Here is a 13,577-nt window from a genome sequence, read left to right as displayed (position 1 = left end):
GGTGAGATCTTGCGTGGAGCCCCAGATCGAGGGACATTATCAGTGGTCTTGTATGTCTTCCATTTTCTAATTATTGCTCCCACAGTTGATTTGTTCACACCAAGCAGCTTGCCTATTGCAGATTCAGTCTTCCCAGCCTGGTGCAGGTCTACAATTTTGTTTCTGGTGTCCTTTGACAGCTCTTTGGTCTTCACCATAGTGGAGTTTGGAGTGTGACTGTTTGAGGTTGTGGACAGGTGTCTTTTATACTGATAACAAGTTCAAACAGGTGCCATTGATACAGGTAATGAGTGCAGGACAGAGGAGCCTCTTAAAGAAGAAGGTACAGGTCTGTGAGAGCCAGAACTCTTGCTTGTTTGTAGGTGACCAAATACTTATTTTCCACCATAATTTGCAAATAAATTTGTTCCAAATCAGCCGATGTGATTTGTCTGGATTTGTTTTCTCATTTTGTCTCTCATAGTTGAGGTCTACCTATGATGCCAATTACAGGTCTCTCTCATCTTTTTAAGTGGGAAAACTTGCACAATTGGTGGCTGACTAAATACTTTTTTGCCCCACTGTATATATATATTTAGTACATCTCTGCTAAGCTTGCATATTTCCCCATGTTTTATCTATTTAAAACTACTACACAAGCCCACTGTAACTTTCCATTTGGGCTGACAACACAGTAACTTTGCGTCACTGAAATCCCACCCAGTGTAGTCAGCCCTGCCTGCAGGACTACAGAACTCTAGGTAACCCTACCCCTCGGTCTCTCCACATGGATACACTTTTTATTTTCCAGCAAAGACATGCTGCTGCCTTGACTCCCAAGCACCTGATTTAACACTGTAGGAAAAGGGTTCCTGGGGGATGCAGTTCTGGGTGCTTGTTTACATTCATTAAGTCACAGGAAATAAAAGCTACAAAAACAAGGTGGAAAATAATACCGGGAGTCTACAAGGGGTGGGGGGTAAATTTCAGTAATGCTTGGAAATGCATTTTATGAAGACACAGCAAGCATCCTATGTGCATTGATCTTAAAATAAGGTACACGCCTGGAAAATTAACAAATGTTGCATGCAAACACATACAATAGATGTTGCAATAAATGTTGCATGCAAACACATTGAATAGTGGTTCAGGGGTGAGACATCTATTGTCTGCCACATACAATGCTGTTTTAACACCTTTCTCTGGGCAGGTTAATAACACCTCCTAGCTCAAATTATGCAAATGCAATCAATACCTGGTTGTGACCAACAGATTATGTGGATTGGAGCAACAGTCACCATATATATTCCCAGATAATTTTTGTACAAGTCATTCTGAATTGAAAAAGCTGTTCGGATGACCAGTGAAACGTCTTCAAGAAAAAATACAGAAACTCCAGTTGCTTGGACTTATTTTCTAACAGCTATACCATGACCTGGATGAATGAGAACATTCACAGACATATTGCAACACATACAGCCTCCCTGGGATTTTTTTAAATCAGTGGCTGAGTATACCCATCCCATCAAGTGACCCTGTGTGTAAAAGCCTTAGATTACTGCCAATTTGTTATGCCAAAACCTAATCCTAAATCTGTAATTCGACAGAAGACTGTAGATCTAAGGCAGTTACATTTTAAGCAATGTCTAGAAAGAGGCAGAACTACTGACTACTGCAGCCCTGGTAATGTGAGCATTACCAAAAAAACACAAAGGGAATATATTTTCTAAATTTAGTAAAATCTATATTACCACTTGAGTGCAGTTCACAGATAGGTGTATACCCAATAATGGTATTGCTCTTAAAACTTTGTTGGCAAAATAGGAGGACTTCAATATTCTGCAAGTTGTGGAACATGTGAAAATAATAAAATCTACACAGTATATTCATCCAAGTTGAATGAGAAAGCGGAGGATGCTAAAAACTTTTCATGGCTGAATCACACTTTAGCATTATGTTACACGTGTTGATGCAACGCAGCGACATTTATTTTGACTGGCAACCCAATACAGGTGCATTGTAGCACATTGCAAGGCATGGCATTTCAGTGTAGTGCATTGCTGTGCATTGCAATAGCAAAAAAAAGACCATGTCTGATTTAGGACACGCTGGGGTGTGCTAAATAAATGGGCCGTCTTAATGCATTACACATTAATGTGCTTAATGTCTGCAGAAGATTAATAAACCGAAGATTTATGCATTAGAAAACAATGTATTCAAGTCTTTCATGACCCATTTGACAACCACAAGGGGGTGCTGTGGTAAAATGAAGCCAACTTGTTGAAATTGTTTATATTCCTACACAATGGAACATTCTTTATACAACACAATCCTAGTCAAAGTAAGAAAAGTCAATAATAAAATGGGTTGTGTATACACGGTGTAGGGAGGAAGGTTAACCGGAAAGTACACATACATTTATAGCACTCTTCTGTGTATTTCAGAAGAATATTTGTTGGCTGATCACCTGAGCCTGAAACTAGATATTTGCCAAGTGCCATATGAACCTGATAAAATATATGGATCAGTGCATATATATTTGTGTGTACACAGTGTCCCTAATAAACAAAAGGTCCTCCAGGGGGATAGTGATGGCAGACACCCGATGTACTGTCACTGCGCAGGAAGCGATACAGCAAGCTATAGCAGCTCACAATCATTTTTTTCCTCCTCTTCTTCCCCACGATGAGGAAGTGTTGGTGCGGACACTCATCACAAGGAACTTGCAGAATAGCTCCTTCTTCCTGCTCAGATAGGCTGAGGGAAGAGAGGAGGCTGAGGGATGAGAGAAGGTGGAAGCGGTTTCAACTGGCTCAGTCTCCCTCATTTACGCATCTGAAAAGAGGCTTATTTAAAAGATGTCAGTCAGCATGACGTGCACATCTGTGTCTGGTCAAACTAGGTGCAGATATATGGCTAATATCTGTGCTACATTGTAGTGCAGATATTTGTTTATAGGATGCAGAAACTGCCACATTCCTGCCATGAGTGGAGAAAGGACAAGAGTCCCATGGAGAACTTACTGGGATGGAAGTTCCTAGCATTGCACCAGGCGAAGAACAACGTTCAAGTGGTAGACCTTGAGGAGTCGACTTCCTTGCTTTTAAGAGGGTAGGAATAATCTCATCCTGAAAGCTATCGTCAGAGTACCTGGGCCTCAACAGCCATGCCGTTAAAGGCAGTAACCGAGAAAAAGGGTGGGACAGAATATCAGATCTGGGAGGACCCATGAAGAGTCCCCAGGAGCCCGACCAAGTCCGATTGAATCCAGGATGGGCGTCCTCGCAACTGAGGTGTCCACTATTGAAGGGACAATCAAACTGCCTTGAGTTCCAGAATGAAGATCAGAAGAAATGCCTTCTCTAATGACCAAGTTCCCTGTATCCGAAGGAGAACCCAAGACTCCTCCTTAGCCTGACAGGTTGGCACTAGATGTGAGCACTTTACAATCCATTGGTAGAAATAAAATCTCAGATTGCAGTGCTGGATTGTATATCCACCATGCCAGGGCAAGCCTGGTCCTGCCTGGCAGGCATATAGGGCACTCCATAGACTGATATTGTATATTCATTGCTCCCAGAATGTTCGACAGAAGAAGTCTGGAGTGAAACTGAGCATATGGGACAGACTTGAACCAAAACCCTCATGCTAAAGTGAAGGGAGACTCCTGGGCAACAGGGTCTGGACATGGGAGTAAAGAGGCTGGATTTTTTTTTAATGGGGGGGAGGAAAGCCCTTGACAAAGTCATGACCAAGACTAGGCACAGATTCAGAATCCATCTGAAACTCAAATGCAGAGTTTGCACCCTTCAGCAGATACTAGCCACCAAAGCCTGTGCTGTCCCCTGAGTAAGTCACCCAGTGACCCACAACCAGAATACCCCGAAAGCGAAACAGAGCCAGGACATGCGCCAGCAATTTGTGAAGACCCATAGTGCGGAGGAAAATATTTTTTTTTGTCCATTGAGGAACACAGGAATGTAGTAGTTCTTGGACATATGGGTTAGATGCAGCTGCCTACAAGAGGTGAATACTGGCAAACAGAAAAACTGTTGAAAGCCAGCCCCTGTATAACCCTGACCCTAATCATCATACCTTCAGTTGTGTGAGCAAGCAGCACACCGGGCCAGCACAGAAGGATGGGACCTGTGTCCCACAATGGACCTCGATTTGATGGGAAGTACAAATATTTTACTTTCTTTAGCGTTCATTAAGGGGCAGAGGAATCTAGAAATTCTTGGACATCCAAAAGCAGTCTGAGGGCTGAGAAATCCAATGGATGTGAAAATATTACTAGAAGAATATCTGAAGGATTCAATGTCTAAAGAGACTAGAAAATAAATGTATATATCAATATATAGTTTAATTGTGAGAAAAGGTCCATTAAAGGGAAAGTGAGGCTTAATTCACAAATATAGCAAAGCAAGATGAGGATCTTTATTTTCCAAAAAGTGACCGACCTCCTCAGCTCTTTCAGTGATACTGAAAATTACAGTCACACGGGTGAAAATAAAAATCCTTATCTTGGTGTAAAACTTTGTGAAATAAGCCTCATGTGGGGGCAAATTTGGTCTCTCCAAAAGATGCATAAAGCTGGTAGGTGGTTCAACTCTACTGGTGCACATATTACTGCAACATCAATTTAGGTAATGCTACAATTCGTACCAAAGAAAGCAAAGTTAAATCATATCAGAAAGTAACAGTATATGCAAGCAGAACTGATTTTTTTAATATAGAAGTTCAATCTACATATTTGCTTTTAGCTTATCTTTTCCTGCCATTGACTGCTCCTGTTATGAGCCTTGTAAGTCTCAAACTGATACTTACAGTCTTCTCGTCATTCTCAAAGGCTTCCCTCGCCTCTTCATAGCTGCACAATTCTTCTCTGCACTCACGCTCAATGTTGCCTTGCTTGATCTCTTCGAGGAACCCATTAGCTCTAGGGAAGCGCTTTAGAATAGAATTGGCTCTTTGTTCAGATAGAAAAACTGAAAGAACAAAAGTAATGGGAAGATAAAACAGAGGCAGGCATTGTGAAGAAAGGGGAAATAAAATAAAGTCATGAGTGGCCAAAAGCACTTTGTTCTATTATACGGATTATCATGAGGGCTACAATAAACACCCCACAGTCATGTCACTGAATACAGTTTAGAAAGTTATGCAATACAAGCATGGAAACCAATGTATGATGATCCATACTGCAATAATCCTTAACAGCCAAGAAAAGCAAGATTATTTAGATGGCAAAAGTGTACAGAGTGATACAAGTAGAATCCAATTTGCACAAATATTTTCAAAGAAATCTGCACAAAATAGAGATTCTAGTTAACAAAAATAATAGCAATTCAAACTAGGCTATACACTAATTGAGAGGGGAGAGCTTGTTCACAAAAAAAAAAAAAAAACCTGCCAATGAGAGTGTGCCTATTTACAGTACTGGATATGTTACGCTATATGAAAGTGCATTTCCACTTGCGCAGCCAAATTGGGATAACACCTATTTTATAACTGTTAAATGTTCCCATTCACATAGCATAACTTAAAATATTTAAAGGAGAACTATGGGGTCAGTGTTTTTCCCCATAGGGTAATGGGAGGGCACAAACTAGCGTCCTCCCGTTACCCTAAGCTCAGTATACCACGAGCTACAGCTCGCGGTATACTGAGACGCGGCAGCCGGAGCGGATCCCGACGTAGATGACGGGATTCGCCCAGCTGCGTGAGTGACAGCTGGCTCTGCCTATCTAGAGGCAGAGCCAGCTGTACCCGCCCCCTCCCCCGTCCGTTCCGCCAGTCAGCACTGGCAGAGCGGAGCGGGAAGAGGGGAATCCAGCCCCTCCCCCCGTCACGGCAGAGAGCCGTGACAGGATCGAGAGGTGAGCGAACCTGGTATGTGTTCGCTCACCTCCCGATCTACTGAGCCGACCTGTGACAGTCTCATTGTCACAGGTCGGCTTAGAACTATGAGGTGAGTGAAAAGCACTCACCTCATAGTTCTCCTTTAAGAACAATGCTTCTTGCAGTTTAAATTGCTTTTACTTGGGTTAGTGTTACGTTGCTTCTTAAAGGGTTATTAAGCCCTCCAGTGTTTTTGCATATATCTATGGCAAGCAAGCAGTAGATATATGCAAAAAGTGTAAACAAAAACGCTTTAAAAAAGGAGGTTAATACTTAAATGTGTCTCCCCCGCACGCTCCTGTCCGAAAATGTGAACATTCTTGGGCGGCCGCAAAGCATCCTGGGGCGGGCACATGCGCAGTTCACATTTACGTCCGGGAGACGAGGAGAGACGCAAGGTAAGTCTATGGACATGCACCCGCATACAGACACCGTGGGACAGGAAGTGCCAGCAAGGACAGAGCAGTCAGCGCTGGATCGGAGACCCGCCGCTGGAGGGACAGATGAAAAAGACAGGAAAGAAGAAGAGGATCGGATTAAGAAACATCATTTAAAAAAGTACTTTAATATTGGGGGAGGGAAAACATTTTTTGGCTTTGTCACTTTAAGGGTTAAAATGTCTATGTCTTTGTAATCTTAGGAAGGGCCGTGAGAGGTAAGGGGTTAAAAGCTTACAACCCTGGCTTCTTCTTTCAAGCACACTGCATGTTAATGAAGTTAATCAGAGAAACACAATCCTCAAAATTTTTGTCTTAAGGCTGAGTACACACCTTACAACCATCGCAAGACTTTTGTCTTGCGATGGTTGTAAGGTACTTAAAAAAACGTACGATCTGCCTATGTTGCATAGGCAGATCGTACTTGCGATGATCGCAAGCCACGCCCCCTGAGGGGCGGGCTTCCGATGACCGCAATGCCGAACGGGCCCCTACGGCTGTTATCGTACGGACATGCCACAAACCCGCCGAACATCGTACGATGCTCGGCGGGTTTTCGAACATGTCCGTAATCCCGTACGATCGCGGGATTCCCCGCGATTATCGTAAGGTGTGTGGGGACCTTAAGTCTTTCTATAAAGACAGATCACTGAAGGTGCTCAGAAAAACCTGGATTTAGCCATGTTGCCTGCTGCACCAAAACATTTAAGAGATAGAGGGGTTTACTCAAATTTGACTGCAAAAGTGAAAATACACTTTAAGTCCATTACCTAAAATTCCTATTCACGCTCTAGCCCTGATGAAGGGGGTTCCATTGAGCACCCGAGACACATTGGCCTTTTATGCAATCTCTGCTTGATACTTATATTGGTATAAACTCGTTTTGGTTTCGTTTTATGCAGAACTTTACCCCAGAAAAAGTATGCTCGAAGAAAGGTTTGTAAGCACAAAAGAGGCATACTGTGTCTCTCCTGCCATAAAAACATCTTCTGTTCATCCTTGCCAGTTTTTTTTAGAATGTACACTTAATGTAACTACTCAGCATGCCTTGGTGATGGGATAAATTATTTCCCGTGTGCACAAGCAGGAGTTAGGTCATCCCAGGCCAATCAATCAAGATAGCTGAAGATGGCAAAACCCCAAGGAGACTGGTGCAAGTGGAGAAGGTCGTATAGCTGAAGAGACAGCAAGTAGAGATGGCTTTAGTTCCACTTCAAGTCCTTATTGATCTCGTGTAGTAAAGTATAACTGGTTTATAGAGCTGCCCATTCCTCTCAGAGTCGCGTCATTACACGGCGCCTGGCTTCCTGATTGGCCGGCAGACGGCTCCGGCTGGGTACAGGAGGAAGGCCACGTTCTCGCTGGAGAGGCCCTGGGGGTGACAGGCTGCACATACTAAGGTAACCTCACCTCACAAGGCCAGCTTCCTGATTGGCCAGCTTCCCGACCAATCAGGACGCCGGGCAGCGAGTCAATACCCGCTGCCCGGCTTCCCGATTGTCCGGAAAGCCGGCTGCATGCTCTCTCATCACAAGTGACGAGAGAGCATGGAGCCGCTTCCCGGCCAATCGGGAAACCGGGCAGTGTGTAATGACACGCTGACAGAGCAGTCTCCACAAGCTGTCCATCTACTAGCTTGGAGAAGGGAGGATGGAGAAAGAATCAGGGGAGTGGCATGCCTTGCCGTTTGTGAAAACACACAGCTTACTCTTGCACACACAAGGATGGCTCCATAGCACCCTGCAAGGGAAAGGAGGCACCAGTGCTCACGGGACCAGCTGCATTCTTTTAAACATCAACAACGAGCAGAATCAATTGCAAGGGATTTAAAATTGAAATAGCTTAAAAACCTTTAGACTTTAAAGTGTTATTAAACCCTCCGGTGTTTTTGCATATATCTACTGCTAGCAAGCAGGGACAGATGAAAACGACAGGAAAGATCGGATTACGAAACATTATTTAAGGTAACTGCTTTAACAACCTTCTGTCCGCCAAACGTTGAAAGATGGCCGGACGGGAGTCTCCTGGATGCGGGTGGGCGTCTTTAGACATCCTTCGTGCGCGCGAGAAACCGCCAGGATTTTAAATGACCAGCGATGGCCGTTTACTTACAAGTGGTCCGGTGTCTGTACAGACGCCCAAATCGCTTGTATGATGCAAGTCGGGGTGCTCCTCCCAGTTACCTCTCCTCGCCGCAGGTGTCCCCGTGATCCCAGGCATCCATCCATCCAGGCGATGTGACTGTGCACTGAGAATGGAGGGAGGTCAGTATATGATCTCCCTCCACTCTCCTCCCCGGTCTCTGAATGCAGGAAGTGATGTACATTACATCACTTCCCCAGAGATCCCTGATGTCTCCATAAAGGGGACCTGTCACTGTAATTTATCACATAGGGGACTTCTTAGTCCCGATATGTGATAACAATAAAGTTAAGTGTAAAAAAAAAAAAAAAAAGTAAATAAATAAATTGCTCACAAAATAAAAATTTACATACACACTAAAAAAAACCCCACAAAAATGTTTTACAGTCCCCCACCACCACATAGATGCGCAAAAATCACTGATAACACTGAACTGATGAGCAGTAAAATCTTTTAAAACGTTGCCTATGGCCAATGTTGGCTATGGTAGTTTTTTTGCGATTTCGCGGGCGCGTGCAAATTTAAGGTATGACATGTTTGGAGTCTATTTTCCCGACGTGACCCCAAAAAACCGGTAAACCGTTTTTTTATTTTAAATATTCGGTACTTTCTTTGTTATATAGTAAAAAATAAAAAACCCCAGTGGTGATTAAATACCACCAAAAGAAAGCTATATCTGTCCCTAAAAAATGGTATAAACTTAATTTCAGTACAGCGTTGTATGGCGGAATAAATGTTAAAGTACTGCAGCGCTGAAAAATGGCCTGGACAGGAAGGGGGTGCAAAAACCCTGGTCAGCAAGTGGTTAATTAACTTTAATATCGCTTTAACAGCAATTTGCTAAACAATGGGTATACTAGCAGAAAAGCTAAAAATCTTAGCTTCTATTAAATTATTAAAAACCTTTCTGAATAAAACATGACAAAGACCAACAAATAAGTGGAGCAAAAACAAACCAAAAAAAAAAAAAGAAGATATAAAGATAAGAGCATACGAAAAGTTCGGTTCCCAAAGCTAATTCCTATATACAATGGCTCTCCGTTCCCAGTGTAAGTGTCAGATTGTGCATTCCACTGTAGAGAGAAGTTTATCACCAGCAGCACACTGAGCTCACCAGAGGAAATTCCACAGCTAAAAATAACGGCGCTGCACTCTTTTTATGATATTTCTTGGCAGGAGGTAAAAGTACAGGGGGGAGGAGGACACTAGCTGTACAGACTTGCTATTTGCGTGAAACAAAGACTATTTAAAAAAAAAAAAAACATTTAAAAACCCAGTTTTTCAGATGATCTCTTTACTTTAATATACCAATGCATATCTCTCTTTCCATATTATTATTATACAGTATTTATATAGCACCATCAGTTTGCGCAGTGCTTTACAATATAGGGAAGACATGGCCATTACAATACAAAACAAGATGGTAAGGAGGGGCCTGCCCATGAGGGCTTACAATCTAAAAGGGAGGGGCAACTGATACATGAGGAGATAGCTGTGTGGGGATGAATTGTTTGAGAACATGAAGGTTGAGGTAGGATAGGCTTCCCTGAAGAGATGAGTCTTTAGGGATCGCCTAAAGGCAGAGTGGTAGATAGATGGACAGGTTGGGGTAAAGAGTTCCAGAGGATGGAAGAGACTAGTGAAGTCCTGAAGGTGAGAATGAGAGGAGTTGACGAGGGAGCTGGAAAGCAGGAGGGGACGGTTAGGGTGATACTTTGAGACAAGGTTGGAGATATATCCAGGGCAGAGCTGTGTATGGCTTTGTAAGTGGTAGTTAATATTTTGAATTTTATCCTTTGGGCGATTGGAAGCCAGTGCAGGGATTGGCAGAGAGGGGGTGCAGACACTGAGCGATTGGTATGGAGTTGCAATAGTCAAGACGAGAGATAACGAGTGGATGAGTAGCTTTGTGGTTTCACTGGTGAGGAAGGGGCGTATTTTGGAGATGTTGCGAAGGTGAAGGCGGCAGGATTTGGATAGTGATTGGATGTGGGGGAGAAAGGTGAAGTATAGATCCAGGATGACACCTAGCACCTTGGCATGGGGGAGGGATGAATAGTTGTGTTATCAATCTCATATCATGAGCTCAGTTTTTGAAAGATTGAGCTTTAAGAAGTGTTGACACATCCAGACGGATATGTCAGTTAGTAGATTAGTGACACGCAAGGACACTGAAGGGGTGAGTTGTGGAGTAGAAAGATAGATTTGGAGTGTCATCGGCATAGAGATGGTATTGGAAGCCATGTGAGGTTATTAACTGACCAAGGGAGGAAGCGTAGATCGAGAAGAGAAGCGGTCCAAGGACAGAGCCTTGTGGGACCCCTACAGAAAGAGGAGGGGAGGAGTGAGATTTGTAGGCAACACTAAAAGGAGTGCTTTTCTAGGTAGGAGAACCATGAAAAAGCAGAGTCTTGTAGGCTAAGCGAGTTGAGGTTGTTTTTTTTTGGCGGAGGAGCAGGTGGTCAAAAGTGTCAAAAGCAACAGAAAGGTCTAATAGCAAGCGTAAGGAGTAGTGGCCATTGGTTTTAGCAGCAAGTCATTAGTGAGTTTTAGGAGGGCGGTTTCACTGGAGGGTAGGGGGCAAAAGCCGGACTGTAAGGGGTCAAGAAGGTTATCAGCAAGGTGGCGGCTCAGACGGTTGTAGATAAGGCGTACTAGTAGTTTGGAGGCGTACTAGTAGTTTGGAGGTGAATGGGAGTAAGGAGATAATCTCAGACCTATTGAGGATGGTTGTGTCCAGTGAAGGTTTTTTTTTTTTTTTTTGAGTATTGGTAGAGACTTAAAAGTAGAAAAGAGTTGATGAGGCCTGGATGAGAGTGCGTTAATGAGAGTTACAAAACAAGTTTGTTTTGGTGATTGATTAATAAAAGGACTGAAGGATCTTAGCAGCATATACTGTATGTTTTATCCTTAAATGGGAAAAAGGCATTTATATTCCTCCAGTGTTATAGCAAACCTTTCCCTTAACGACAAAGCGCTTAAAGTGTTGGTTAAGCCCAAAAACTTAAATTTTTTCGTTTTGGATACAGTGAGGAAAGAAAAGAACCCGTCTGGCCCCAACTTGTATCCAGGGCTCATTTAGAGACATGTTCTCTGCATTCAGCCTACTGGGACAGCAGTTTGGAATCTGAGCATAGCCTTGGAAAAGATGTGAACAAAACGGGAGATCTTATTATAGTGTTATTGACCTATTGATTTAAAGGTCAACTTGATCCAGTGAGTGGCCTGTAAGGGTGATGGTTTGCAAAGAGTTTTTGAAGATGACAAAGTGGTTGGTTGGAGAGAGCATGTGGTTTCCCTATTATCACAGTTGAGCAGACTGTTTTTTTATTGTAAATTTCCTTTCATCTTTTACAATGTCTGATTCCAAGTCTATAAAGCTCAAATTTTAAAGAGGCAGTTTACCCATATCTTCAAAATAAAACAAAGAACCCTTAGACATGTGTAGTAATGACAATCTGCAAACACATACTTCTAGATAATTGCAGGATTTTTATTTTTTGCATACTTCACTTTTCTTTCCCAGTCTTCTCACATGTGACTAGGACATGTGACCATACACATCTCAGGGGAGGAAAATGCCTTTCCCTGAGATTACCGATGAGATTTCCCAGCAATGCTCTGCTGATGTAATTGTGCACAAGCATTGCATTCTGGGAGGGTTACATAATTTGTGCCAAAGTGGAGAAAAATAAATTATAAATAAAATAGGTTTCTTTAGCTATTGAATGTAAGATGATTTAATATGAGCATGCAAAGCTGTATGCTGATGTGATTATTAGTCAGAGGGGGTAAAGGTGCATTTTAATATGTGGTGTGCATAAGATGTCACAAAAGGAGAACTGCTTGCAATGCACTACAGGCAAGTCAAATCCATTAAAAATGTAGCCTTGGTGAACCTTCATAATTGCCCCACACCACCTGACAAAAAAGGTGGCGCTACTGCACTGATGTCCTAAACAGTGTTGTCGGAATTCTGCTCTGCTGGACAACAGAAGACCTCCATGTTGAGGAAATGAGCGGGAAGGTGTTTTGGAAGATAGACGGACAACAGGTACATTTCTGTACCTGCAGCATTTGCATTGGGACAAAGCATGGGGATATGTGCTTGTATTGTTCATGTATTGCACAGATGTACTACATATATTTTGATTTTGCTCACATGCTTTAACACTTGAGCTTTTAGCCTTTCCGTTCACATTACAGAAAAAAGCATCTCCTGAACCTTGGTTATAAAAGGAGCTAATTTATATATAACTGCTTTGCATCCAAATGTTAACAGCTTTTTAAAAGAATTTCTGTTGAATGTCCTTGGTTGCTTTGCAGAAATATTACACTCAGATTTCTCCCGACAGGCTATTTCAGAAAGCATCAAATTACTTATCTGCTAAATCAGGAAATCTTAAGGACACGTTCAGAGGACACGTCTGCATGGGCATCCTCCGAACCATGTGCAATTACAGCGTAAAAAATTATTTCTAAAGCAATGCGACGTAACGTTCACTGCAATCAGGTGCACAATGCCCGCTGGATCGCAGCTGCATCGCGTCTAGATTAGGTCTGTGTTTGGACTCACTCACAGAGGGGTAGTTTTGAATATAAATTTACATTGGGGACCCAGGGGCATCGAACACCTGCCAATTGATAGAATATGAATGGTCTGTGTTTAGATCCAGTTAAAGATGGCAGTGTGTACTTCTACTGTGCCCAATAAGAGACCCAATTATCTCTGAAATGACCTGATGCAAGCACGCTTGAAGACAAACACCATTCTATCAGCAATAATCTCGTACCCTTACCTCTTCTCTAAAACTGAAAAAGTTTTGTTAGTAAAGTACAGAAACTCATCAGAAGATGCTTATCTCATAGCACTTTCCGCTTCAGATACTGTAACTAAACAATCACAATAAATGCAATTGATCAGTACCACTCATCTATTCCCATGGCTATTAATTGATATTGAACCCAATAGCATGGGCTGATTGAAGGATGTCCCAGCTCAAACGTACAGACTTGGGTCAATGGGTAGCTATCAGTGTTGAGAATTAGATTTTAGGAATAAAAAAAAAAAAAAAAAAAAAAGTTTAAAGGGGAAAAAAAGAAGTTTTAAAAAAAAAAAAA

The 13,577-nt window shown here is 42.5% G+C and overlaps 1 protein-coding gene across 1 annotated transcript in view; it reads right to left on the bottom strand.

Annotated features, from left to right (window-relative positions):
* Positions 1-13,577, bottom strand: part of LOC108790767 (transmembrane gamma-carboxyglutamic acid protein 1-like) — a 37,528-nt gene that overhangs the window by 2,234 nt on the left and 21,717 nt on the right. Inside the window, exon 4 of the mRNA XM_018561108.1 lies at positions 4,807-4,967. Within this exon, the coding sequence (XP_018416610.1) occupies positions 4,807-4,967 (161 nt within the window). The remainder of the gene's footprint in view (positions 1-4,806; positions 4,968-13,577) is intronic.

The sequence above is a fragment of the Nanorana parkeri genome, unplaced genomic scaffold (genome assembly GCF_000935625.1).
Source record: "Nanorana parkeri isolate BGI_ZX_2015 unplaced genomic scaffold, ASM93562v1 scaffold500, whole genome shotgun sequence".
In the NCBI taxonomy this organism is placed as follows: Eukaryota; Metazoa; Chordata; class Amphibia; order Anura; family Dicroglossidae; genus Nanorana; species Nanorana parkeri.
The sequence above is the reverse complement of the archived record's forward strand: the minus strand, read 5'-3'. Positions and strand labels throughout refer to the sequence as shown.